Below are 27221 nucleotides of genomic sequence, written 5' to 3'. Positions count from 1 at the left end.
TTACAAATGGAATAGAAAATAAAATATGCTAATTTTGAAAACTTCTAAGCTATAACTTGTATCTATATAACATGTTCGTAGTGTAAACCGATACAAAACATTCAATTTCAGCACAGAAATAAGGTATGCAAAATGCTTGATCTCTACCTGTGTTTTCCTCCCATCTAGTTTTAGACTGTGCTGTCTTGCTGTAGATACCCTCTTTGTGCTTGGCTGTGACGTCAATGTCTACTTCCTTGTTCCTGGCACCCAGAATCTCAACAGTGAATTTTGGTGGAACAGCATCATCTGAACCTGTAGAAGACCACAAAGGAATGAGTCTCTAGAGTAAGAAACGGCTAAAAGCACCCACATGTGTTTGGCAACCCTTCCAGCTCAAATGCAACCTGGCTTGTCTCAGCATGAATAATTAAGTAGTCCTTCTGTCTAAAATTTCAAAGTATACATTACAAACTAATGCTCTTTCCAATGGTCCAAACGGAACATTAAATAAGGAGATTAAAGAGATAAGCACTTCAGTGAATTTTATCACTGAAAATAGGTCTCAACACCACACTAAATATCACAGAGGTACAGTATGAAGCTTATTTACATCTCAAAAAGGTCTGTACCTGGATGGGAGCTTTCCATGGTGGTGTCCGAGTGTGTCTGGGAAACCTGAGCCCTGCTCTGGGGGATGTAAAAGACCTTCTGGCTCCCACGGGGTTTATACGGCACCAGGACAGGCTGAGCTGCAGCGCAAAGAGCATCACAAATGCAAGGCAGAAGAAAACACCCTTACTCAAATTACACAGCTAAAATACAGTTCACAAAAACACAAAAGTTCAGCAATATCCCTTCTTGCCCAGCTTCTACACGTAAAATATACTTTGTACGTACAGTATGTAGCACGATTTTATGCTAGAAAACACAAGAACTACTTATGTGTTTATATAGTGTGAGCTTACACTGCCACACTCACGTTAATGCAAGTCTGCAGTACAATGTGAAAGAGAAGACAGTCATTTGTACGGGGTGGTAACACAGTAGCATGGAGATGATAGCAAAGTAGAATGCTGGTCACTCTTCTAACCTCTTTGTACACTGTTTGCAAACTAATAAATGGTAGTGTTGCCTTTATGTTACAATGCCTTTAATGATGGATTTTAATAAAAATAAAATACAAAGAGAAATGAGTGACTATATGATGTCCACATAAATCATTAATGTCATCCAGTTTTGAGTACACATCGAACTCATATTTTCTATAATGCTTATAAGTCATTCAAACTTGTAATGTGTAAAGGTTTATTCCATGCTGAAACGAGAAGAAAAGAAACACGTTTCGGCTGTGGAGCCTTCTTTGGTGTTTCTTTTCTTCTCTTTTCAGCATGGAATAAACCTTTACACGTTCCTTTACACACTTATAAGTCACCTCAAAATAAGGCATAGGACAAGTAAATAAATGAGCAAACAAGTCCTTAATTGTTTAATGAAACATATGGCCTATGATATTTATAATAATAAAATATGCACAGGACTCCTAAGTCACAAAGTTAAGATAAAATACCTGATTCTATGATAGAAATAATTATATCTACTGTACCCAGTAGACAGGGTATTCTCAAACACATTGCTGTATTAGAAGGAAACCTAAGAAATTTTCATACCTGATGTCTGGACTGGTAGGTCCTGTGGCTGCTGTGCAGGTGACCTGGACTTTGAAACGGTGGAGCTAGGTCTTGTGGACTCGGACGACGGGCCAGGTACGTGGGTTGTTATCTGGGCAGAAGCGTCTGCAGAACTGGGCTTCATTTTGCCAACAAGCATATTTTCATTTAAATGTTGCCTATAACGTTCCTGATTTTTACGCAAGTGTTCTTGCCTCACTGAAGATTCAGGACAGTTACCACGCACTGTTTGTGCGACACGGCCTCTGACATGACTAGTTTCACCTGTAATCGGAGAGTGTGTATCATATATACCCTCTGTCGACTGCGTACCATCTGTGTATGAATGTCCTTGAATTGCTAAGGCTGTATTGGTATCTGAGGGGTTTTCAGAAGCAGACGTCTTCAAAAACTCAGCATAATCACTCTCTGGTGGAAAAGTGCCAAACTGAAAATGTCTGTCATCAGTGGACATGGATTTTTCATTGGATGGTTTGGGTGACAGAGTCACATGAACATATGACAGGACTTTCTTGGTGGGTGAAGAGACTGAAGAAGAACCAGAGGTAAATGATGAAACTTGTAAAGGTAATGCACTAGGCTTTAGACTGGCTGATGCATTTTCCTCCAGGGCTATATTAGGGGTAGATGTGGACAACTGTCTGTATCGAGTTGCATTTACATGAAAATGTGCTCCGGGGCTTTTGTGTACAGCATGCTGAAGAACGACAAAAGGACTGTCATTAGTGGTGCCAGGAGAGCCTTGCCTCTGTTCTTCTGTCTGGCTGCCACACAGTTCAGGAGGTTTCAGGTCTGGCTCGACATGTGCATCAAATCCAAGCTGATAGTGATGGAAACCATACCCTGAAGTAGAACACAGGGTCAGATCATCCTTTCCAGAATTTACATCAGGCTCAGTTAGTGAATCAACTTCACCTTGTCCAGTACAAGCATTATTTCTTAAGCAGACAGGGTTATTTGAACAGAAGCCTGACTCTGAAACTGCCACAGGCCTTTGTGTTGAGGAAATGTTCTCGACTTCACTGACAGCGTCCTCGACATCAGTGCCTGAACATTTTCCCGTGTATGGCTGCCCCTTTCCAGGGCCTTGATGGGAATATCTGACTTTTTGCTCTTCTTCTTTTGTTGCTGTCAGGGGCTGAAGGCTGCCTGCTTGTCTTCTGTCTAGCTCTGTGAGCCTTACAGGTTCCACCAGAGAATCCTCATCTCTGGTGACACTTGTGTGGTCAGCCACGTCAGACGCACGACTCAGAAGGGGAGAGAGGGATGCAGGAGAGGGGGAACGCTTACGGGAGGAAAAGGTGATGGATACAGTGGGTCTGCCAGTTTCATGGGCCACCTGCTGAGACGCACTAAGGCCCTCTCTTTGAGCAATTTCTCGAATACGTGCCTCCATATCCTTGCGAAGTGGAGTGTGGAGCTCCACACTAGTGTTGAAAGGATTGCTGGACAGTTTCTGCAGCTGACTGGAGATCTGATGCTTTGCAGTGTTCAGGGCACAAAATTCTTCTGTAGGTTTCAGTGAAGGCAGCACCCCAGTAACTGCAACCGTGCTAGATGTGGTATCTGAGTCAGTATCTGTACTCCATTGGCCCTGTAGTGCAGACATGTAGAACATGAACATTTACTGTAAATACTGTACACAATTCTTAAATGGGACATGCAGTTATCATTGTCCCACTGATTCTGATTCTAATGGACACTGTACAGACATTTTTGATGATCTGGGCACATAATGAGAAGTTGTTTGAATGTACAAATGACAAATGAAGAAAAAAACTCTTACCTTATGCTTCTGAACTCCTCTATAGTTTATAATGTGATGAAACACTCCGAAAATAAAAAGCACTTATATGTTCTCTCAGGCTAATGTAAACACACAGAGTGCAACGCCACTGCAAACCCATGCTTTAAATTGTCAAGGGAAACAAAGTGACCTTGAGACATATCATTAAAGGTTCCAGTTTTCAAGCAACGCTGTTCACTAAACCAATATCAAATGCCATACTTGAAAGGCAGGTACCTCCCCCACACGTAGATGCAAACAGAGTAAAAATGTAAGCATGCTAAGACCAGCATTTCATCCTAGTTATTACCTTCAGACTGATGCTAATACATTCCATATAGCAGAACCTGTTACAATAAATACAATATAAATTAATTTCTGAAAGTACAGTATAGTCAGCTTACAAAGTTTATTTTTGTTATTGTTAATACATGTTATGATGTAAGTGAAAGCTGGATGTGACGAATCAAAATGGAATTTTATGAAGTTCTTTAGTTGTCTTCTCTACTGATAGAGATGAGGTTTCCTGCTAATTATTATATTACCAGGCTAATTATAGCAATGGATTATTATGAAGTCCTGGCATTTAACCAAAACACAGGAAAAAATACTTTTCTGCCCTAGAAATTCCTTAAAAAGTTTTATCATCAATACTTGTGCTTCCTTGTGATTCATAATGAATCAAGGAGTTCCTTAAACTTTCTAAGGATACCTCAACCTGGTTAAGTGTACTGAAAAGCACTTGAATGGTGCACATCACAGAGGTAAAGTATAACTGGCTCAGATTCCCTCCAAAACACATCATTGTACCATTTACACAGATGTTAAAAATAGTCATTAGTGTTTTAAAAATAAAAAATTAGGAATCAAAAATGTGATTTAGTTGGCCACAGCTACTCTTAATTACCATACACAAAAAGCGTGACTAAAGGGCTCATTTTCCTCATATTTAAATTTCAAACAAAAAAACTGTGATTGATCACGAAACCTCTAAATAATAAGCCGAATAAGAAAAATCAGTCACGTCTGCTTTAGCTTGCTGTGAGAGGGAAACTCTCAGGGAAACTGACTATCAGTGGGTCAAGGTGAGACATGTCTGGACATGTTCCCTTTGTCAGAACGGACAGGCTGTTTATTCTGCGTACCTGCTCCACATTAGTATGAATGGCATGTTCCTTTTCTGCACTGCTTCATACTGAAAACAAGCTTAAATGTAAATGAGACACAGCAATGTCCTTTTATGAGCAGAATGTTTCATGGTATAATAACCCGTTGCTCCTGGCATGGACGTCTTCGTTTCAGTCTCTTTACGTGAAAATCCATTTAAAATTAAGAAGAGGAGGCACTTCATTACTCAAAGGGCTGTAGGAGTGTAGAACTAGTTACCCAGACATGTAGTTGATCTTGATAATCTGGCTCCCTTCAAGAACAGACTAGACAGTATCTTTGGGTCAATTAGCTATTAACAATCAAATGGGCTAGAAGGGCCAAATGACCTCTCGTTTGTAACTGTTCTGACTCTAAAAACACAGCATAGCTGCCTGTGGATATTACTGGTGGTATGATTATACTATATACAGAGCATCAAGAGAAATCTATCACTATAGTAACATGTATGACTTTAGACAAATAAAGTACGCTGATTTTGACAGTGACTAAATTTTGGCATCATTCTAATTTAACTGTGTTACACTTGAATGGCTTACATAAGTACTGAATCACCTCAGCAGTGAGAAAGATGAATGGGAGCAGGCGATGAGATGACTGAAGATGTTGAATGTCAAGCATGGTTTAAATCAAGATAAACACAGAAAGGATCCAAAACATTCCACTACTAAAAAGTGCAATGCCACTGTGCTATTGGCATGGTGATGGCTGGATTAATTCAGCACATTGTCACCTGGGGCATTCACAGTTGCAAGTTCTAAGTCGAGACACTGCAGTCAGAGAGTGTGTGAGAGAAGGGACACGATCGCAACTCCTTCGCAAGACCAATGGGGAGGTCCAGGAGTGAGCAGGCTGGGCAGGAGTGTCTAGTCGCTACAGAACTCAACCTGTAGTGATTAAATGCAATCTGACTGCATAGCACTACACTGATTAAGACATCACTTGCTGCTGTTCCTGTGGGCTCATCCAGACAGGAAGGGAAATGCACGCCCTTATGCTACATGAGTAACAACAGCTTTCTTGTCAGATGACAAATGTTTTTAATGTATAATATGTCTGACACTTCTGTACAAAGCGAACAATGCTATGAGCCTGTAACTTTCACACCAGACTCCCTGTTGATCAACCTCATTGATAACAAATATAAAAATCAGCATAATGAATTTGTCCATGTTATGTTTAACGTCAGTGCCCTACAAAAAAGTGATTTTCTTTGAGAATTTCTCACAGGTATAAGTGATATGTGACGTTTGACACCAAGCATAAATTGCTTGGACAAATGATGTCATAAGTGATGTTTGCGTCCATTACAATCAAGACAGTCCAGTATCTGAAAAATGGTTACCTTTATTGCAGCACTAGGTTTCTTTGTGTTTCGTAAGAGCTCTGCTTTGATTTCTTCTATTTTCTGTCGATCTTCCATATTCAATTCCAGAGGCTCACACTGCTCCCCAGAAACCTTTAGTTTAATCCAGTCTGGAAGCACAAGAGAAAATACTGGTGAGCCAACCACGCTAAGCTAGCTTTGAACCAAGCAGAAGAGCTTTATTGTAGATTCCTAGTTGGGCAACAGGAAATTATCTATGCAGAAATTATCTATAGAAAACAAACGGTATGACAGATTGACCACACTTTTCCAAAGAAATATCCATGTCTTTTAATAAGAAAAATCCACAAACTACATTTATTTAAGACAGGGGTGCTACATACAAATCTTAGCAGTCCGTTTTTGACACACATGTCCAGATAAAATTCACCTGTCAGTTTTTTGACCCCCGTGACCCCCTACCTTCCAAAAAGGGATTGTAAACTTTGTCCATGCGACTACAAAACTTAAAGATAGGAAATGTTTTTCCAGTAAGAATCAATGGAGCATAGTAGGGTTAGAGACCATGAGTTACACTAAACGCATGTTTCACTTGTAGTTACCCCAAAACAGTACAGTACACCTACATTTTTAAACCATATTTACTCATTTTTATCTTGACTTATTAATCATTAATTTAATTTTTAATTAATAAATCAATCATTTAAAGCATTTTAAGCAAAATTTAAAAACTTAACTTGTTCATTAGACCTTACCTTGAGAAGTGGCTTACATTTAACATCAGCCATGCAAAATACGAGATACAAAACCTTTTCTACATGAATGGCACTAAGCCGAAAACAACATATTATAATCAAATCCTGGATTTTTTATGTATATAAACAATATAAGTGCATCGATGTAGTGTACCTAATATCTTGTCAGTGTTAGTGTGGGTAAAGGTGTATCAGGAGGACTTACAACAGGGACCCCCCTGTACTTCATTTGGAAACATTTCATTTCTCCTTGACAGCGTATCGGTATGGATTATATGTGACAGCCATGTAATGATGCACTAACACATCTTTGTCACAGCATGTTGTTCTGCCAAGACAAATCAGGCACTGTCTTGCTTATCCTACTCACCTAAGAGCATCAGAATTCATGGCTGTGTAACTGATAGGACTTCATATACATTAGAATTAAGTTATACGTTTGAATTCCAATACATCATGCATAATAGCACAACATATTTGTGTAATTTGGGGATTTGCAGTTAAAAACAAGCAGAAATAAAATGATAAAGTACAGTACTTGACCAAGATGGGAATTTATCATTTTACAGTACTACTGTATGTAGAGTTAATCTGTATTGCCATAGCACCATACCGACGAGAACAACTTTACATAGTAAAATACACTTAGATTGATTAATGAAAATATTCATTTTCATTCATTCAAAATAGCAGCATTTTTTTTCTAGAAATATGTAGACTTATCATCACATGTGTTGTTTTTCCCCCAAAGGTACATATTTATTTGTAAAATGTTTATTGAAAAACTGGCATCCAAGTAAAAGGACACAAGGTTGTACTGAGTATGAAATGTTCAATCAATGATTGAAAATCTCCTGCCTTGTACTCTAATACCAATACCTGCCACTCACACCTGACTGAAATACTCTAACAAATACAAACAACGTGCAACTGGTAGTCATTCTAACATTGACTAACGGTACACTTCTCTATAAGCACGTTTCTAAGTCGTTACACGAAGATGAAAGTTAAGAAATACATGTGGTAGATAAGTACATAATATCTAACTTGGATAAACTTGAAACAAAATTGCAAATCAAGGACACATCTGCTGGTAGTTTTTTATAAATTATATTAAAATGGAATACCAATTAACATAAAAGAACTGAAACCACACACATAAGGAAAATGCAGATACCACTGTTTAAAATGCGGAAAAATAATCTTATAAATGCACCAAACGAAATAGATATTATGGTAGGGAAATATGATATTAGGTAATCTGTTTCACCTCCTCCCTAGAAAAGCTTAATCTTTATAGCTGTGTATGTACTGTTGCCTGGCAGGCCAAACCACTTAGCAAAAAAGCTGAAATAATATGCTATCAAAAGCTATAGTATATACTGTACAACTGTATTAGTTTCAAATATGTTTGCCTAGAAAATTGTAATGTAGAACAAATTATGATCTTCAAAGCTTCTCGAAATCTTCATTAGTTTTTGAAATAATCTTTAAACTGCACGATACAATTCTCAATAATGTCTAAAAATATATACGTTTAGAGGTCCCAACAGGATGATTCTTTGTCTACTGTTTCCAGAGTTCCAGAGAAAAAGAACAAAAGCAATTTACCTTTTCATAGTACATGCATAACATATTACTGTTTTGGAACAAATAATATTTATTATACTAATTAATCATAAAATGGTATTCTAATGGCTTAATCCACTTTTGCAAGTACTGGATAATGATTTCAAAACAGTTCCAGTGCCTGCTCCCCCAGCCCAGAAAACTCCCGCTCTCCCATCCCTACCTCGAGCTCTGCGCTCCTCCTCGTCAGCCTCGCTCACAACGCCCGAGGCCACCGTGGCCGGCGACTCGTTTTTCAGGAGAGCCGCGACGCGGCCCGCCAGGGAATCCACACTGCTGCTGTCTTCGCCTGCGGCGGCCCTTGCCCCTTCCCTGCCGTCAGAGGAGTGGCTGCTCTCTGCCGGGACTCCATTCACAGAAGGATTTGGTAAAGCGAGCTCAGGTGTCGGGTCCCGATGGCGGTCCCCAGCGTCCACGGCCTTGATGCTTGCCTCTGTGGAATGCGCTACAGGACCAGGCACTGAAACCACCTTATCCTGAGTGGCCTCACTGCAGCCTTCAGGCTCAGACCTCCTCACATTTTTGGCTGTGAAAACAGAGCATGTACGCCCCTGTGTGAACTCTTTTGAGGCATCGCTTAGAAATGTTGATTCTGCAGTCTTTACACTGGAGACTCTTTCGTGCTCTGCAGTAATTACAGATCTGCTGGCAGATGCCCTGGGTGACTGTAGTACCTCTTGCCAGGAACTGCCTTTCAGCCCGTCTAATGTGAGCATGGAATCGGAGGAGGACTTCCTCCACAGCAGTGATGAGTGGCTCTCATGATTTTCTTCAGAAGAAGCAAGAGAATCGTGGAAGCTGTCTAAATTCTTTTGCAGAAATGAAGAAAGGTCTTCAGAGCCTCTTAAAGATGCTGAAGGCGAGGAGAAGGAGGACCTTCCTGACACAATGCTCTCTGCCTGGCCCAAAAGTTTTCGGATCTCCTGCAGGGTTTTAGTCCCAATAAAAGAGTCATTCCCCAGATCCAGGCTGCATCGCGGTGGTGTATGGGTGACCTTTGGAAAGTAATACGCTTCCTTTTGTTCTGTATCCTGAGGACCAGTTTGCTGTTCTTTCTCTGCAAGAGAGGAGGAGGAGGATAGACTATCGGGAGTGACGCACATTTCACCAGGCTGAAACTGACTAACACGCTTTTGCACACGTGAGGAAATCACATGATCACTGTTGCCATTCAAGCGCTGCCTGGCCTCTGAAGATGAAAAAGGTTCAGCGCTGATGGTCTCTTTGCATTGTGAGGTATCGTCCGATGGCTGTTTTCCTCGAAGATCCAAAGAGCGATCCAGTGGATGGAAAGCCGTCTGAAGGCTGCACTGACTGACAGGTTTGTCTGAAGAAGACTCAGCAACGTTCTGCACAGAGGACTCAGCCTGCAATGGTGATTCACGATCTACATCAGAACTCAATGGCACAGACAGGCTAGTAGAGTTCACAGAAAACAAACTAGACTGTGAAAAGTCTCCTTTCGCAGGACTGCCACCTAAAAAAAGACAATAATAGAGATTAAAATGTGAAAATACAGTTAGATATCTAATCTGCTATGCAGTGCATATGGATTTTTACTTAAAACTTAAAACTAAAATCACATTTGCACGTTGCACAACAAAGTTGTTACATACAGTAATATGTAAAAAATGTTCAACATTTTAAAATAAAGAAATAATTTCTCAATATATACTTTGTTGCACCATTACATGAATGAAAGGTTCTTCAACAAGAACCTTTGGTGAATACCAATTCATTAAATTTTGATTAAATACTAGATATTAGACATTATTTAGAAGCCTGAATATTTCATATTCCATAACATCATTGTTAGCTGGTTTTGCATAATGATTTCTAGCATAAAGAGATGGATTTTAATTTAATTGTAATGGCCACTGAATGCCACAAGACAGATCATGAAAAACCATTTCTGGGCTAGCGGTTCTGAAATCAAGGTTATGTGATTTCAGATACGAAATAGTTCAAAAAGAGTGATTATTAATAATGGGTAACACATCAAGGTATGATACATATTACAATATAAAATATACTGTATATATATCATGATACCAATAAAGTTTATCAGTCTTCTTCTCATGGACTTGAAAATATTTAGATACATAGTCAGATCCATTGATACATATACAAGTCAAAATTATATTTACCAAATAGTATACTACATGAATATCAGATAACTTCAATTAATCTATTCTTTCATTAAGTTTCTGAGAAAGTGAAAAAAGTACTGAGCAAGTATACAATTCCAAATATCATCCTAATGTTTTATTAAAATGATCTTAATAACAGAAATATGTTTGATATTAATAGCTGAAAAACTCCAATTTGTCTTTTGATATTTATGTAAATCATGTAATTGATGAGTATGTTAACACTATAATACACACCAAGTATTATATACAGGCATCAGTCAATCCCCAAATGTAATTTATTCCACGAAAACTGTTCGTAAGGTGAAAATTCAAACAGAAAATTCCCATAAAGTTCAATGTATATCCTTTCTGCTGTATCCAAAATCCAGAAAAAAAATCACACAATAATTTACATAAGCATTACAGCAAAAGGTTTTACTTTTTATGTTTAATTACTAACAGACCACTTTCAATATGATAAATGATGGAAACATTGTAAGGTATTTAATCATTAAGGTATTTAAGATAATAAACAATTGTAGGTAATCCCTACCTACAATTTTTTATTGTGCTTTTTAATTCATCTTATCTTGAAAAAAAGGGGCGGAGCAATGGCTCTGTGGCTAAGGATCTGCGCCTGTGACTGGAAGGTTGCCGGCTCAAATCCCAGGGCCAGCAGAGGAATCCTACTCCGTTGGGCCCCTGAGCAAGGCCCTTAACCCCAGCTGCTCCAGGGGCGCTGTACAATGGCAGACCCTGCGCTCTGACCCCAAGCTTCTCTCTCCCTGTCTGTGTGTCTCATGGAGAGCAAGCTGGAGTATGTGAAAAGACAAACTTCTAATGCAAGAAATTGTATGCGGACAATAAAGTGATCTTCTCTTATTTGGAAAGTGCCTTGTCTGTTTACTTCCAGCACACTATCTCCTGGAACATTACCTTCTGAGGGCTGTGTGCTCTTCGTTGGGGTTCCTGTCGAACCCTTTATTGTGCGAAGATCAGTTGGTGAAAATTCTGGCTCTCTTATGGGTCCTTTTGGCACAAACGGAGTAAGTATAGTTGATGGTGATTGGTCAATTCCAAGATTTTGAAGGTACATCTTCAAAAAAAAAGATTCAAAGTTTAATGATTTAACTTTGGGATATTGTCAGGGTATTTGTTTCACACTACAACTGTATAAAAAATACGTAACAAGTCAAGAAAAGAGAATATAGCTATAGAAGAGGGAACTGCATGGTTACGCAAATATATTTCTGTGCAACATTTTTTCTCAAAATTCAAGTTCATTGTTGTGTCAGAAAAAAATAACGAATGTTTGTCATTACGATTATGCATAACTTAGAAAAAATCTCCATGTCAATTTACACTGTCATGTATCCCTTACTAAATTCCCGAAATCCCAATATTAACTAAGAAAGCATTTGTGCATCTAATGGTGGGCAGATTTATCTTGACAGCTGTATATTTATTTTGATGAGAATCAAATTAAAATACTGCAAAAGAATATGAATGTTTTCTGATACCAAAAAATTAAAAGTCTACCTAATCTACAAGAATAATCGATCCCATTTTTGTCAATAGAAACATTTATTTTTATCTTAACTATATGGTATTTTTAACCATTCTACTTACTGGAATTCTCTCTTCTATGTTTAACTCTTTATTTCTTGCTGGCGTTGAAGGATTGGTGGCCCAGTATGGAGCATAGTTATCTACTTCCAAACTAACAGGCGAGGAGACGGAGACTGCTCCTGTTGAAGCCGACTGTCTTCTTTGACCACGGTAACTGGGAACTGTGTCCTGTGAACTGGCCAGTGTGTTGCTCAGGTCTTGGCTTGCAGATACATCACTGAATCTGCCTAAGCTCACCTGCGAAGGTGGCTGGGAAGAATTCTCCAATTCCAGCAGCTTTCCTTGTTTCACTCTCTGTGTGCAACATCGGTCTTTATCAGTGGAGGTGGACAACCCCTTCTCTGATAAAACAAGTGGCTCAGTGAGAAGTGGAACATTGTAACTCTCTGACACATTCTTCCTAACCACCATATGGGCAGATCTGTCTGCAGATGAGTCTTGAGCAACTGAGGTGCTGGCTGCTTCTTCTGCTGAAGCACAGTGTTTCTTTTGGCCAAACTCAGAGCGAGACTCTTCCATTTTCTCACATTCAGGAGCTCCAGCTTGCTGAACCTCTTTGGCTACAGTACTGACGGACGTATAAGACAAGGACCTTCCTAAACCTCCTGCACTGCCAGGAGTCTCTTTAGCTGGTGATGAGGTTCCTGAAAAAGAAGCGGCTAGGTTCCTTCTGGGACTACGACTGCTGATGTTTGAGGTGGATGGCAATGGTGTTTTGTCACTTTTTTGCTGGGAAAAAATGTGATTTAATGAATCGGCAATGGCATCATAGGCCTTCTTCTTGGGAGAAACCCCAGTGAAACCTTTCAGTGCCAAGTGGTCAAAAAATGTTTTACCCGTTGACTGAGTCACATTCCATGCTCCTACCTTCTCCATGTAATTCAGAGCAGGCAAAGAATGAATCTTTCTTGTTGTTTGATGAGGAGCAACATTAACCACTCCAGTACCAGAAACAATTCTGGTTGGCTCTTCCACATCTTTTAAACTGGAAAGAGCAAGACCTGTGTCAGAGGAGCTGCAATGGGGTGCTTCTGCAGAGGCTTCAAGATTTGACTCAATTGGGGACAGCTTCGCAGAAGCTGGCTGCACACTGGCTCTTGGGATGCCAGCAATCACACCTGGGGTTGAATGAGAAATTGGCTGAGCAAGAGATCCCAGGAAAGATCCCTCCACAGCCATATGACTTCCTGAGTTTGACAGCTCTCTCTCCTTCTGTCCTTTCTCACAGCTGAATCCTGATGACAATGATATTTCAGTTTTGCCAATGCCAGTTGGTACTGCTGTAATGATGCTGTCTTTTCCACTGTATGTCCCCAGGGATCCAGTATTTGGGGTGACTGTCTCACTGTTTGGTGGTAAAGGATCTTTCTGCACTTTTCTAGAATCAGACAAAGACTGAAAAGGTCTAAATATACTCTCAGAGCATAGCTGCTCACAGGGGGCATCAGATAACTCATCGTATGACTTTGCATGAGAAGAACGAGTAGTGATGTTGGACTTTTCACACCTGTCTGACTCATTTAATTCAGCTTTGTCTTTAGTATTCTCTGCAGGCTTTGTGGATGAAAATGAAGTTTTGCCTGGAGACAAATCTCTTGACACTCTGAAAGATTCTTGCTCTAAGGAGCTTCTAGACAAATCAGGTTTTGGCACCACTGAGTCTTCCCCCGAGCCATCGGGTGCTATGTCTTTGTCTACTGAGTCCTCTTTAAAATGCTCAGAATGTCCTGTGTTTAGCCCCTGACTGACCACAACTTCAATCTGGCTTGAAGAGTTCCCAGACATGGATGAGGATGTGCCACTGCTTGACAAGCCAACTTCTTTTTCTAGCAATTCAAGTAAAAGAGGAGCAGGAACATCACTGTTTAAGAATGAACCATCGTCTTCCAACGGCCCATGTACCACTTTGTCCAGTAGGGAAGCAACAGATGAGGCATGCTTCTCTGCAGCAGGATCCTGCTGCTCTTCAGCTCTGGACAGAGATACTTGAAGTCTTGAAAATCGGTCCTCTTCCATTTCCTCCTCTGGGGCCTTCTCACAATTGCTCACACCTTCATCGGTGGACGATGGTGACAGAGTGTGTTGGGATAAAGAGCACACGCTGCTGGCATCATCACCCATAACTGTGGTAACAGCCAATGGATGCTGGGACAGTGAAGGGTGGTCGCCAGGAAAGTCTTCAGAAACCTCAGTAATGGCAAGTTGAATAGCATCACTCATCTGGAGTGGTCTTGCGAACCGTTCAGACATGACAGAGATATCTGGAGATCCCCTATAATAACACAGAATGCACATAGTAAAGTTTCTCAACACAGTGAAAAGAGCACAAGAACGGTTTACAATGAGGTCTATCTTGTTAGTAGCAACCTGATTGTTTCTTGAGTACTGGCTTCAACAACAATGATGGGTTATAGCACACTCCCAGAAGAGAGTGCGATTACATTTGGTGATTGTGAGCTTGAATTTAGGAATGAATAAGTGACTAAAGTGAAACAAAACACTCTATTGTAACACTTCACCTTCCAATGCATTCTATTTGTCTGCTGCTTTGTTTCAACACTTCATACAGTCACAGATTCATACCTTTATTAAATCAAGGATTAGCAAATTAAATCATGAAATTTCATCGAGTTTGCGATATGCAGAGTATTTCTGCTTTATAAATCCTGCAATCGGTATAAAAATAACATGCGTTAATACAATATTTTCTGTTTAAAGTTTTCAGAGCAAGTCAAATGTTTTTGTCCAAGTTCTACCTTGGGTACAGACAATCATCAGGCACGGTTTGTACCTGAGGGGGGCAAACTCTAATCCTGTTTGCTGAAAGAAAGTGTCATCTGGCAGGCTTGTGGCTTTCCCAGGGAGCAGAGGAAGAGCGGGTGACAGACGGCTATCTTGAAAAGCTGTGAGGAGGAGAGAGATTTATCCTAAACACAAACTCTTGGTCAGAATAGATTAGAACTACAATACATGCAGTAGATTAGATAGCAGTACACGGAGAAATGCTTCAAAAGCCAACTTTGTTTTCTAGTAATTCAATACTTTTTCACCAATACATTTTTCACATGATGAAAACAACACTACCTACACAATCCTTCACGTCTGAACAAATCAGTTTATGAGCTACTCTTCTTGGACTTGTTAATTAACCTCATTGGTGGTGACTTTGTGTTTTACCTAGCTGTGAAGCCTGCACTTCTTTAGCCTGATGCTGTCTGGCTTCGTCAGCTGTGGAGATCATCCTTGCCTGCGGCGGGGGGGAATCGGGGGCTGTGTGCTCTTCAGCTGGCCAGGAGGGCTGATCCAGCCTGGTCACAGAGGCTGCCGTCAGACGGCTCACATCGCCCTCTGCTGGCAACTGGTACCATGACTCCATACCCTGAAACACGGCAGACAGCACATAGGTTCACACTGCTCTCCTGTCAAAAAGACGATACTTCACAAACATCATTAAGAACAGCAAAAAACACACACACAAAAAACACAGGAGGTAACCGACAAATCAAGACAGCTACAAGTCAGCTATAAAACTTACCGCAGCATACAATAAAAACTCAATATGAGGGTTTGTATGGCTATATGCTCATTAGCATGACCTTACTGGTCTGGTCTATATAGCATATTTACCCTGAAACACAAGACAAATGAAAATCAATACATTTAAATAGCTGCAGTAACTTTCATATGTTTTGGGAAATATGCACCAGTAAAATCGAAACTGGTGCCTTTGTAGTGGATGTCTGTAGCCCACTGAGCTCACCACACTCCTTGTGTAAGCATTTCAAATGCTACGTGCCTATTCTTGGGGTGTTCTTCAAATTCAACAGATTCTTTGAAATGTAAAATGCTGCATATGAATCTGTAAATTGTCCTGGCCAGCCTAGAATTTTTCAAAATCTAATAAGGCTTCTTCTCTGTTCTTGGCGCTGATAAGAGGTTAATATTTTCCGGGTACCCTATATAGAGTAACTGTGCTGTTTCTATCTTCTGTGAGTTTGAGGATTTTGGAATCTTCATCACTGGATTCTGGAGATTGCTAGCAATTGCACTGACAGTTTAGGGTTTTTCCTGAGAGCTCTGATTTTTTGTCTTCAAATGTCTCTTTTCCTGCAGCTTCAAATTTGCCTGCTTTTCCTTAGCAGCAGGTTACTGGGTTTTCATTTTCACATTCAGCAATAGACTCTGAAGTCAAACTTAGCCAAGCTGATAGGATGTTCCTTGGAATTTTAAAAATATATATAAATACATACATAAATAAAAATATATGTAAAACATACATTATATACAATATATATAATTAATAAAAGTAATTTTATTGTTACTTATTCAGTGTGAAAATTAAGTATATTTATTAACTAGCAATCAGTATTCCATTTCCCTGTACTTTTACCCTACTGTATGTTCTTGGCAGTCAGTTATATCCCTTTTGCCTTTTACTCCGAATTGTAATTGGATAAAGTGGTAAGAAAACGGACGAATGGATACATGAAAACAGACCTCCTACAGACTGCTAAGCAAGGTCAGGGGAGAGCTCCTGAGCTGTGGAAAGCCAGGGTGGGAGAGTACCTGCTTGGCCCTCTGCACGATGGCCTCCCCCAGAGAGACACCGCTGGTGCTGGACAGGTGCGTGCCACTGCCTGGGCTGCTGCTCTGGCTCCTCAGCTCCTCGGCCCGGCTGAGCCGCGAGGCAGGGGAGGCAGGAGGCGTTGTTGCGATGGGCTGAAATGGGACAGCGGCATTTCACAAATTAGTTCCGCACCGTGCAGACCGTCTGTCTAAACGGCACCACTCTGATCTTGAACGCAAGCAGGACAGGGGAGAGGTGATTGTGAGCGCTCGGACTACTTCAGACGGCTGCAAACCAGACGAGGCCAAGCCTGTTGGGTAGCTCGCAGCCAATCGATCCAAAGCTTTCATCCCGTTGTTCCTTGAAAGAAGCAGAGTATCATTTTCGACCCTGCGATTGAGTAGGTTGTTCTACACTACTGGAACCCTTTGCCTTTGGGTAAATACTGTTCTCGGTTTTAAATGCACTTCCACCTAGTTTTCACTCGTGCCCTCAGGTTCCTTTAACTGTTGAAATCTCAACAAGAGGTATTCTTTCAGATTCTTTTATCAATATGATGGCTGAACTTGGGGTTGGGGGGGAGGGGTGCTAACTAAAAATCGTCAGTCCCTTTGTTTTATCGCAGGTGGAAGTTAACTTCTCGGATTGACCGATTTGTAAAATGCAAGCAGCTTTTCATATATTAAGCTTAAAGAAAGCTTTTGATTTATTTCATCTGAAATCTGTATGCAGATCAGGATCTCTAAGGTTACAAACTATTCTTGTCTCTCTGGAGCATCCTACAGCAACTGTCAAAACCATGTTCTCTTCTTGGAGTAGCAGGTGCTTGGCTGTCTGTGAAAATGAGACACAGCAGACAGGGCCAGGGGGGTTACGGCCCTCTCAGAAAACCTCAGATTAAAACGGTCTGCTGGAGAAGCAGGTGCTGGTGGAAAATTTGCATGTACACCAGAGAAGTGACATTAAAACAAAAATTATAAAATGTGTCAATTTGTAAACAGTGCTAGCTTTGAGAAGCACAAACGTGGTGGCAAACTTTATTTTGAAGGAGGCATCTGAATTCGAGAACTATGTGGAACCAGGGTATAGACGTCCAGCTGAGGTGACCTATGAGGCCTTGTCTCTACAGTGCAGGTAAGAAATATAGACACTGTTAATCGTTCCAATGTGTTGAAAGATCTATAATTAAATTAATTTGAACTAAGTTCAAAGTGATATGAAAGGGTACATGCACCAACACCTCTAGTAAATGTATTTGATTGCAATTGCATTTTACTTGTTAAGTAGTCTTTGTCTACATAATTTCTATTTATTTTAGCAATCAATGATCTATAGTAGTATCAAATAGATTGCTATCATCTGCTGGGGAGCATGCTAATTATTGTTAGATACTATATTTTATGCTATGCAATTTCTTGATCTTGCTTTGGTTCATGTATACTCCGAAGATGAAATCAGATATGTCTATTGCTATGAATGTTAAAGTCTTAAGAAGAACTTATTGCTCACAACTGGAAATAAAGAATACTGTTTATGCATTTCTCAGTCTAAATTACCCACTTTGGATGTCACAGCAAATGTTATCATCTGTACCAATCATGACATGCTATTGGCACTGATAATTCTTACTATATGCTATTCATGAAAAACTAAATCCCCGATACTCTAAATATAAAATACTAAACCCCGATACTCTAATGTAAAAATACATTAAAGCTGTACTTTATTCTTTAGAAGTTTCCTAACTGGTTCAGCTGGTAAAAGTTCACACCCCAGGTGTGGTTGTGCTCTGTGATCACGGGTTTGAGCCTCAGTTGTCACCAGCTGACAGTGACGGGACTACCCAGTTGCCAGACAAAAACTGAATGAGGTTGAAATCAGACAGTAGGGCTCTCAGCTCTCAGTGACACCTGCAGCCTCCCAGGCGATGGCTCCATACCACGCTGTTGGCGACGCCAACAAGCACTGAACCTCGGACACCGGGCTGCGTTGCCATTGACGAACCGCTGATACCGGGCTGCGTTGCCCGTGAAGAACCTCGGACACAGGACCGCGTTGCCCGGGACAAACCGCTGATACCGGGCTTCGTTGCCCGTGCAAACTGTTGGAAGCGGGGGAGTGGGCAGTATCTCCTGACACTTTCTCGCTGTCTCCTGTATTTATATAAACCAAGACCAGCTATAAAAACCCAGAAGTCTCAACATCTTGTAACAAATATTTTTTCAGACTCTCCTGGAGACATGTCAAAGCTCTCTTCCGCTGGGCTTTATCTGGAACATTTGTTTTTGAACATTTGTAATTGTTTTCTTTTGTCCTAGCTGGTGCAGCTTCATGCTCAAACTTCAATCATAATTTTAGTATGACCCTCATGGGCTTTTAAAGATTTGATACAACATTATTAATCTTAAAAGTGCCCCCCTGGGAAGAATAAAGTATTTTAAATTTAATAATTACATGCAAATGAAATGAAGTGTTCTTCAGTTGCACACACACTGCTCAGTGTGGAAACTCAATTGTAACACTTGATTGTTAAAACGTTCTTAGTAGATAACATTTCACAGCATCTGATTGACAGCATTTCATGTTTTACATTCAGCGCAGGAGTATCCAATCTAGCTCCTGGAGAGTCGGTGTCTCTGCAGGTTTTCACTCCAACTCAGCTCTAATATAGCTCATTAGCTCATTACTGGCTTAATCAGAGCTACTTGCCATATCACCCTGGGTGATATTCGGTGAATTCACAACTGTCAGCCCACTGAAACTCAGCAGGTGTGAGCCTGGTCAGTACCTGGATGGGAGACTCCTGGGAAACACTAAGGTTGCTGCTGGAAGAGGTGTTAGTGAGGCCAGCAGGCCTGCGGTCTGTTTGTGCTAATGCCCCAGTATAATGATGGGGACACTATACTGTAAAAAGAAAAGGCGCCGTCTTTTGGATGAGACGTAAAACTGAGGTCCTGACTCTCTGTGGTCATTAAAAATCCCAGGGTGCTTCTCGAAAAGAGTAGGGGTGTAACCCTGGCGTCCTGGTCAAATTTCCCATTGGCCCTTACCAATCATGGCCTCCTAATAACCCTCATCTCTGAACTGGCTTCATCACTCTGCTCTCCTCCCCACTGAGAGCTGGTGTGTGGGGAGCGGACTGGAGCATCATCCAGGTGGGGCTGCACACTGGTGGGGGTGGAGGGGATCCCCATGACCCGTAAAGTGCTTTGAGTGGAGTGTCCAGAAAAGTGCTATATAAGTGTGAGGAATTATTTACCAGACTTTCCCAACCCTTCAGGGGCTGGTGTCTGAAGAGACCTCGAGAAGCAGCTGACACACCGACCAGCTCTCCACGATCAGTGTAAAGATGAAGCATTCAAGTAAGTCGGTTCAGATTCTGTTAACCTCAGCAAACTGCCAATGCCCACCACCCCAGTCCAGGCCGGGCTAGTACAGTCCCCACAGACCCGCACCTTATCAAACCTCAAGTGGATTCAAGTGGAGAGCAACGGCAATCCAAGACACACAAACGTCAAACACTGTACGTGGAGGCGTTGAATTACATTGATTGTACTTTTTTTTTAAGGCTCATGTTAGCTCTTTTGTTGTGCAAAACCTGGTCGGCTTTCAGATAAGACCCCCTGCATTCTTTTGATGGCATCTGGCAGTAAAAGCGCTGTTGGACATGAATTAATACTATTAATACTATACTGAGGTCTGAGCACATCCTCTATAACTAAGAACAAAAAGACAAGTTTGTTTTCCTTTTTTCCCCCTCAACTGCGTTTGCTTTAATTTCATTGACGGTTTCTTTTTACCTGCAACCAGAGAGGTTATACCTTGTTTCCCACGAGCGTTACGCGTCCCCAACATGAAGGAAAAGTCAGATTTCTGGCAAACTGCGATCAATTTAAAATCGCAAAACCACACAACCTCTTTGCATTTAAACAGACCGACACCGGCGGTTTTACCGTCTGCAAAAAACATCCAAACCTTGTTTCACCCACTGAAAACGTACCCCACTTTACACACCACGGAGATGTATAATTTCGAGATACGTATTACCAACACTCCGGCAAACTTCGAATAAATATAAATTTTAAATACCGTGCTGTCACTCCCTGCGGCCGCTTCGTGCAGCTCCATGTTGTTGCTCAGTAACTGACTGCCGCATGCGCGCTGAGCCTTCCGCTCGTTTCCAGGCACGGTTGCTAAGGACGCCCTGCTAAAGCCCGGAAATTGAAGCGGGAGATTCGAAAAACGACCGCGGCGCTCCACAGCGCCACTGCGACACCTGCTGGTCAGGAGTGTAAAAGTAGCGGGGTTTCCAATTTGTTTCAGACTTTCAGACAGCGGTATCTTTCTTCTTAAGTGAAAGTGACTATAAACGTTTAATGGTTCGAGTTACGATTATTATAACCATAAGATAATAAATTATGGACTTAAAGATACTCTAAACAAAAAAAAAAGAAAAAATGCAGCTACAACAGAAGGTTTTCCAATGGATAGCATGTAAAAAAACACATTTTAACTTGGAAAAAGTGTTTTTTTAATTGTGAAAAAATAAAAAAAAGTCATTAATATTTCTTGTTCTTTAAAGAAATGTATATTCTTATATTTGATTCATATAATATTTGAAGAATAAATAGTGTTTGTATCCTAAAATATACAGGATGTTTATTATTAGTTTTTTCTATTTTCCTTTTCTGAGCATAGACCTAAATTGTTGCAGGAACTCGGGGAAGGCCTTCTGCTGTCAACAACATGCGATTATTCTTTCACTCTGAAGCAGTGCAATCCAGATGTAACCATTCAATAAAGTAACACAAATAAAATTAAATAAAAAGAAACAGCTGGGAACAACACTGAGAGAGGAGATCCGATCTTTCTAACCTCACAGCCCCAAGCAGATGCTTCTATTTACAGTGCTGAAAAATATTTGCACACCCCTCGGTATATTCTCCGTATTTCCCAATTTTTGACACTTAAAAATGTTTTAGATCTTAATCCTGCTGCACGTGCTGGGATAGACTGGTGTCCTGCTGTTGCCCAGGGTAGCCCCAACACCTGCACGAGTTCACAGCCTCGGGGCGCCTCTCAGTTCAGCCACCAGCCTTTCAATCACACAGTCCAGTTCTCGAACAGGTCATTAGGCTGCCTGTTTCAGACTGCTTTTTCCACTGCTCAGTGCTCTGACACTGAGGTACCAAAGCGACTAAACACTTTCTCTACCTGATTTCGAGAAGCCTGTTTCTGCTCTAATCTTAGAGCACCAATTCAGCGGCCTCTCGCCTTCATCCCTACTTCTGACAGCAGCCTCCCGAAGACCCAGCCCGCTGATCGCCTGCGTTATTGCTCTTCAGCTGGATTCACTGTCTTTTTCTCTACTGCCCCTGTCCAGGCAGCTTCTCTCTCTGCTGGATTCAAGCCCTCTTCGGACAGCCTGCGCCCATCTCTCTTGGTTCTCCAGTCACCAGCTGTTTTCATCCTGCCTGTGGCATTTCTCTCTCTTCAGTACACACAACCGTTCTCTGAGCCTCTCCAGAAAACTCTGACAATGAGCCTTGTGCCTGGGTCCTGGCCCAGTACTCACATATGCAGTAGAACAAATCTCAGTCCTTGCTTTCTCAGTGCTATGAACACTGCTGGAGCAGTGGCACTGTGGCTAAGGATCTGTGCTGTGGCTGGAAGGTTGCTGGTTCAAATCCTGTGGCTGGCAGAGGAATCCTACTCCGTTTAGGCCCCTGAGCAAGGCCCTTCACCCCAGCTGCTCCAGGGGTGCTGTATAAATGGCTGACCCTGTGCTCTGACCTCAAGCTCCTCTCCCTGTCTGTGTGTCTCATGGAGAGCAAGCTGGGGTATGTGAAAAGACAAATTCCTAATGCAAGAAATTGTATATGGTTAATAAAGTGATCTTATTCTTGTGAGTCCTGAACAGTCACATTAGCCAAGGCGAGAGTGGCCTGCTGTTACTTGGGGATCTTTGTAACTTCCGTGATGATTTTATGGCTTGTTCTTGTAGAGAGTTTCATCTGATGGCCAATCTAACAATGGTGTGACTCTGCTCTTGCATTTACTCCATTTGTGGACTACCTGTCTGAGAGGTGATTAGTGGAGGATCAAAAATCCTTACAAATGGTGTAGTTACCCTTTCTGGACTAATGAACATTAATAACTATTTCTCTGAGGTCCTGAGTGATTTCCCTAGATTGTGGCATGACTTGTTTCCACACACCTGGTTGGTGAAGACCAAACCTGTCAGGGAACCAATACGTGGAATAGGAGGATCCTTATGCATGACCGGAATCCCACAGGACACAGAGTAGCAAAGGGACAATCCAAAAGACAAAATCCAAAGGCAGGGTCGATAAGGGAGGCAAAGGGTCCAGTAACGAGAGATAGTCAAAACAATTCAAAGGCAAAATCCAGAAGGCGAGGTCAAGAGGCAGAAGCAGAAGATTCGTAACAGGAGATCAGTCAAAAAGGTTTGGAAACGTGCACTGGAGAATACTAAGATAGGCTTCTCAATAGTGAGCGTGGGAAGGTGTGCGAAGGGGGTTTAAATACTGAAAGGAAAGGGGTATGATTGGATGATTGGTTAGGGAGTGAGAATTTGAGGAATCTGATGCATGTGAGAATGTGCTGGGTTCAATCAGGGATGAGATTGGGAAGCAGAGGTTCCGGGAATGTAACGTCGTTTGCGAGGGAGAGTGTGGGGCGTGACAAAACCAGGATCTTTATACAGGATGTGGCCTTCCAAACTCACCTCCCTAGATCTACTTGATTATTTAAGCACCTAATTCTTAATACTCCCTTAATTGAGCTGATGAAACTTTGTTTCGATGTTTCAAGATACGAAACAATTTCTCTACTGGGTGGCACAATCCTGATAGGTGTCAGTCTAATCCCTGTACTGCATTTTTCAAAACATTGGCATTGCAGTATGTTTTATATATTGTAGTATGTCTTCCTCCATAAGTGTGCAATGGGAATGACAAGCAGATGATAATAATGACAGCAAAGACATGTTGCAGTAACTCCTATCTTAGCTTTTAAGGAACAAATGCTGCCTGTTGGGAAAGGGCCAGTTCAGGAAATGTAAGGCAGAAATGTCACATGACAGACTGTAGCAGAGAGTGCTTTTACTTGTCAATGAGACACTGTCCTTTTGCCTTGAAGGAGAACAAGACTCAGCCTGATCGGAGACGCATCATATGAGCAATGTCTGATCCATGCTGTTTCCTTAAGGGAAACATATTTTAAAAAGACACGCTCAACAACATAGACTGGAAACTGAACGTATGGGAATACTGCATAGTTAAACTTACTATTTTAGCATTTAAAATAATTGCAGCAGTGAAATCTTTGAAGCTGGAGCACAATTAAGCCAATTCTTTCTATTGATCTTGTACAAAAAGTACTGTATGCAGTACCCCTCACTATTTCTTTAGAATGTTTCCATGTGACCTATTTCAGGTGAAATACCACTTGTTTTAATCGATCTCCAGACAAAAACAACTTTATTCCTTAATGAAATGAGTCTCCATTAAATCCGTTCTTCCTTATAATTTATAACTCTTCTGTTCATGGACATTGGTGAACAGCACCGAAGGGCAAAGAACCACAGAGAAGGGCAGAATCATTGGGCATCAGGTGTGATGTAGTTCATTCGACAGGCGCACTCCCATAGTAGCCCAGATCATGGGCAAGAGATAGCGCTTTGATAGGAAGGTGGGCCTTGCGTATTGGAACCACACAGGTATCAGACTCCATCCAGCACATCTGACCCATCCACTGCCCTGCTGTATACAGGCGATCTCACTTAACTTTTGGTCTGACTTGAACTATAAGTTTTATTAGCTGTGATTAAATAGCTATTAAAAAGTGGTACATTTCTCTAAAGCACATGAAGATTTTTTGGCCCAGACTGATTTTGCATCTCTTAGTTCATTATTTAATAATTGCGGACGTTGGTAAAGCGATTCTCATAGAAGAGGGAACCCTCTTCAGCCACCACTGAGGTCCAGCAGCCACGTAAGTGACTTGCAACAGCACACTTTTGTTATCTGGCCCATCTACAAGAGCGGGTCTGATTATTAGTTAGTAGCTAATTTCCCCTAGACTCTCATCCAGCTGTGTCTTGAAAGAAGACATGGTGCTGGCTTCAACAATTTGGCTGGGTAGTTCCATTCTCCCACACCCCTTTGGGTAAGGAAGAGCTCCTGCTCTCAGTTTTAAATGCACTTCCACATGTATGCTCTTGTTCATGTTTCATTCTGAAGCAATCCTCTGAGTCAATACCTCTGATGATTGTGAAATTGGATATGGTACCTGTCGTAGTCTTCTCTAAGACTAAAAAGGTTCAGTTTATTCAGTCTTTCAGCACAGGACATGGATTCCCAGAATATATCTGGTTGCTTTTATCCAGACTGATTCCACAGCAGCAATACATTTTCTATAACATAGTGACCACAGTAGTACATAATATTCTAAAAGAGGCCTCACTAGCACATTTGAACATAACATTTCCCTTGATTTTAATTCTGCACTTTTAACTTTCTTTCCTAACTTTCTTGCCTTTGTCCCCCCTATTTTCAAAAAGATGTGTCGAGAAATTCTATTTCACAAGTAGTTTTTAGCTTCCATGAATAAGCAAGATTTCCCAGAAACTGGAATAGACCATGAGGAACAATCAGAGAGGGAGTATATCATGGGCTAAGAGTGTAAAGTCTTTAGGATTGACATGGAGACCAGACTTATTTTGACCAGTGTTTTTGTTACAGACAATAATACAACGTACAACGTACGAAAAGTTCGTGCCTCAAATATTATAACATGTATACATATGTCCTGAAAATGTGTTAAATTCAGCTTTAAACATAGGGCATCTGACTCGCGATTTCCACTTAACAATGGAATTTATTGATGCAGTCCCAAACTATCGGTCCTCAACAATGCCACAGTCCGAAATCCTGGCGATATAAAAAAAGCGCTCTTAATGACAGAAAGCGAAACCCGGGGAGTGCGTTCAACCCCAACAATGACAGTCCCACGCTTTCCGCCAGCAGACCATTTCCTGTTGGGCAGGCGCATGCGCAATACCGTGCTGAGCTTCCGCGGCGGTCCTTGCCCTCTTGCACATGCGCAGTGCGCGGGCCGGAGGCAGCGTTTTGTACCGGACTGGTAACAGGCCGGGAGGAGGTTAGCTGCCTGTTGGGACTCATGATAGTCGGCAAGAGGAATAAGTGCCTTTGGAGAGGTTTTACACAGCCTTGAATTACATTAATAAACATATCGCATGCTAATTGCGGAAATGTCTAGAAGGGGGAAAGTATCGGAAGGTAAGAGTCTGCGTGTTTCTAAAGTTACCCGAACTGTCTGGAGAAAACGGAGTCCGGGGCCGTTTTAGTTACAAAGTTTTATTGTTTGCTATCTTTTTTTTGTGGGGGTGAACTATTCAAATGGTGGCTGTGTGTAAACCTGATGTAGTCTTATTTTCCTTGGTGCGTACAGTTTCGGAGTATCTGGGTGAGAGAGAGAGAACTACCTACGTGTATTTGGGGATATCTGGCGTCAGGAAGAGGCGGTGTTTCTTCATCTTGCTCTTAATTGCGGGGGTATTGACGTCCACATCCTCTTGCTGTCGATACGTGCCCTGTTGTATTTCTAATCGACGATTGAAATGAATCCCCTGTTCACCACGCGTGGCGTGCGCTTGCGAGCAGGGTTTACACCTCAAGGGACATGGTTTTGTCGTCTGAAAGGAAACGCTGGTTTTTGCCAGCCTGTGCCGAATTCTCCGCGGCGTAGCATCAGGTTTGGAAAACTTACTTTTTTTTGGTGGGCTATTGTAAAATATAATATAATATAATGTTAAAATGATTTCCCGTGTTACAAACTTAGACCCTGTCTTTCCCAGTTGAATCAGCACTGTGCGCGTACCTGACACTCCTGTGTGAAACCCGTGCGTTATTACAGTTATTAAGGTGAACGCGATGCAGCTCAGTTTATTTCGTGTAGGTTAAAAGAAGAACAAGACATGCTTAAAGCATGGTGCAGGATTTGTTGGCATTTCAGGTGAGTTATTAAGGGAAAAGGGAATTCTGTACTAGTCCAAGACTTAAGAATATATAGGGAAAATAGTGCAGGTGGGGAGCTGCGTCAGCATGCGTAGGCTGCAAAGGAACAAGTAAGTTTATTCCAGGAAACACAATGTTTCGGACGTGGTGTCCTCACTCGAAGAAGGCTCCACAGCCGAAACGTTTTGTTTTCTTTCTTCTGTTTTCAGCATGGAATAAACCTATTACTTGTTCCTATAGAGGAAAAATACTAATCAATATGTAGTACTGTCCCATGGTGAGCTAACTTCAAAGGTTCAAAGTTAATATCAAGAAAAGTGTGATGTATAAGTGGAATGGTTTACAATGGTATATATCATGTAACCAGTCATCTGTTAAGGTAGTCCATCCAGAACAAGAACAAAAACAAGCTTTTAGGTAAATTGTAAAGTTCTATATCAATATACTACTTGTCTTATTAAAGGAAAGTACCCTTTTTGACCTGCTGTTATAGTAGAT

General features: G+C 41.3%; 2 protein-coding genes across 10 annotated transcripts in view; one reads left to right on the top strand and one right to left on the bottom strand.

The window, feature by feature from the left end:
* The window catches only part of alms1 (ALMS1 centrosome and basal body associated protein), a 29468-nt gene extending 8619 nt beyond the window's left edge, over positions 1-20849 (bottom strand). For 2 of the 4 annotated variants that reach the window (XM_088638254.1, XM_088638261.1), the window contains exons 1-11: positions 20752-20849; positions 16662-16814; positions 15273-15474; positions 14887-14998; positions 12096-14367; positions 11403-11562; positions 8498-9811; positions 5969-6099; positions 1650-3264; positions 612-731; positions 148-294 (exon numbers count right to left, since the gene is read on the bottom strand). In XM_088638254.1, coding sequence (XP_088494380.1) covers positions 148-294; positions 612-731; positions 1650-3264; positions 5969-6099; positions 8498-9811; positions 11403-11562; positions 12096-14367; positions 14887-14998; positions 15273-15474; positions 16662-16814; positions 20752-20790 — 6265 coding nt within the window. In that variant the 5' untranslated portion in view covers positions 20791-20849. Of the gene's footprint in view, positions 1-147; positions 295-611; positions 732-1649; positions 3265-3766; positions 3804-5968; positions 6100-8497; positions 9812-11402; positions 11563-12095; positions 14368-14886; positions 14999-15272; positions 15475-16661; positions 16815-20751 lie in introns of those variants that run through there. The other 2 variants (XM_088638269.1, XM_088638277.1) reach the window with 2 other exon arrangements.
* The window catches only part of LOC148679004 (uncharacterized), a 37914-nt gene continuing 28449 nt past the window's right edge, over positions 17757-27221 (top strand). For 2 of the 6 annotated variants that reach the window (XM_088638356.1, XM_088638373.1), the window contains exon 1: positions 25779-25985. In XM_088638356.1, coding sequence (XP_088494482.1) covers positions 25943-25985 — 43 coding nt within the window. In that variant the 5' untranslated portion in view covers positions 25779-25942. Of the gene's footprint in view, positions 17797-19996; positions 20025-25778; positions 25986-26214; positions 26461-27221 lie in introns of those variants that run through there. The other 4 variants (XM_088638339.1, XM_088638348.1, XM_088638332.1 and 1 more) reach the window with 4 other exon arrangements.

The sequence above is a fragment of the Lepisosteus platostomus genome, chromosome 1 (genome assembly GCF_059453375.1).
Source record: "Lepisosteus platostomus isolate fLepPlt1 chromosome 1, fLepPlt1.hap1, whole genome shotgun sequence".
Taxonomy (NCBI): Eukaryota; Metazoa; Chordata; class Actinopteri; order Semionotiformes; family Lepisosteidae; genus Lepisosteus; species Lepisosteus platostomus.
The sequence above is the reverse complement of the archived record's forward strand: the minus strand, read 5'-3'. Positions and strand labels throughout refer to the sequence as shown.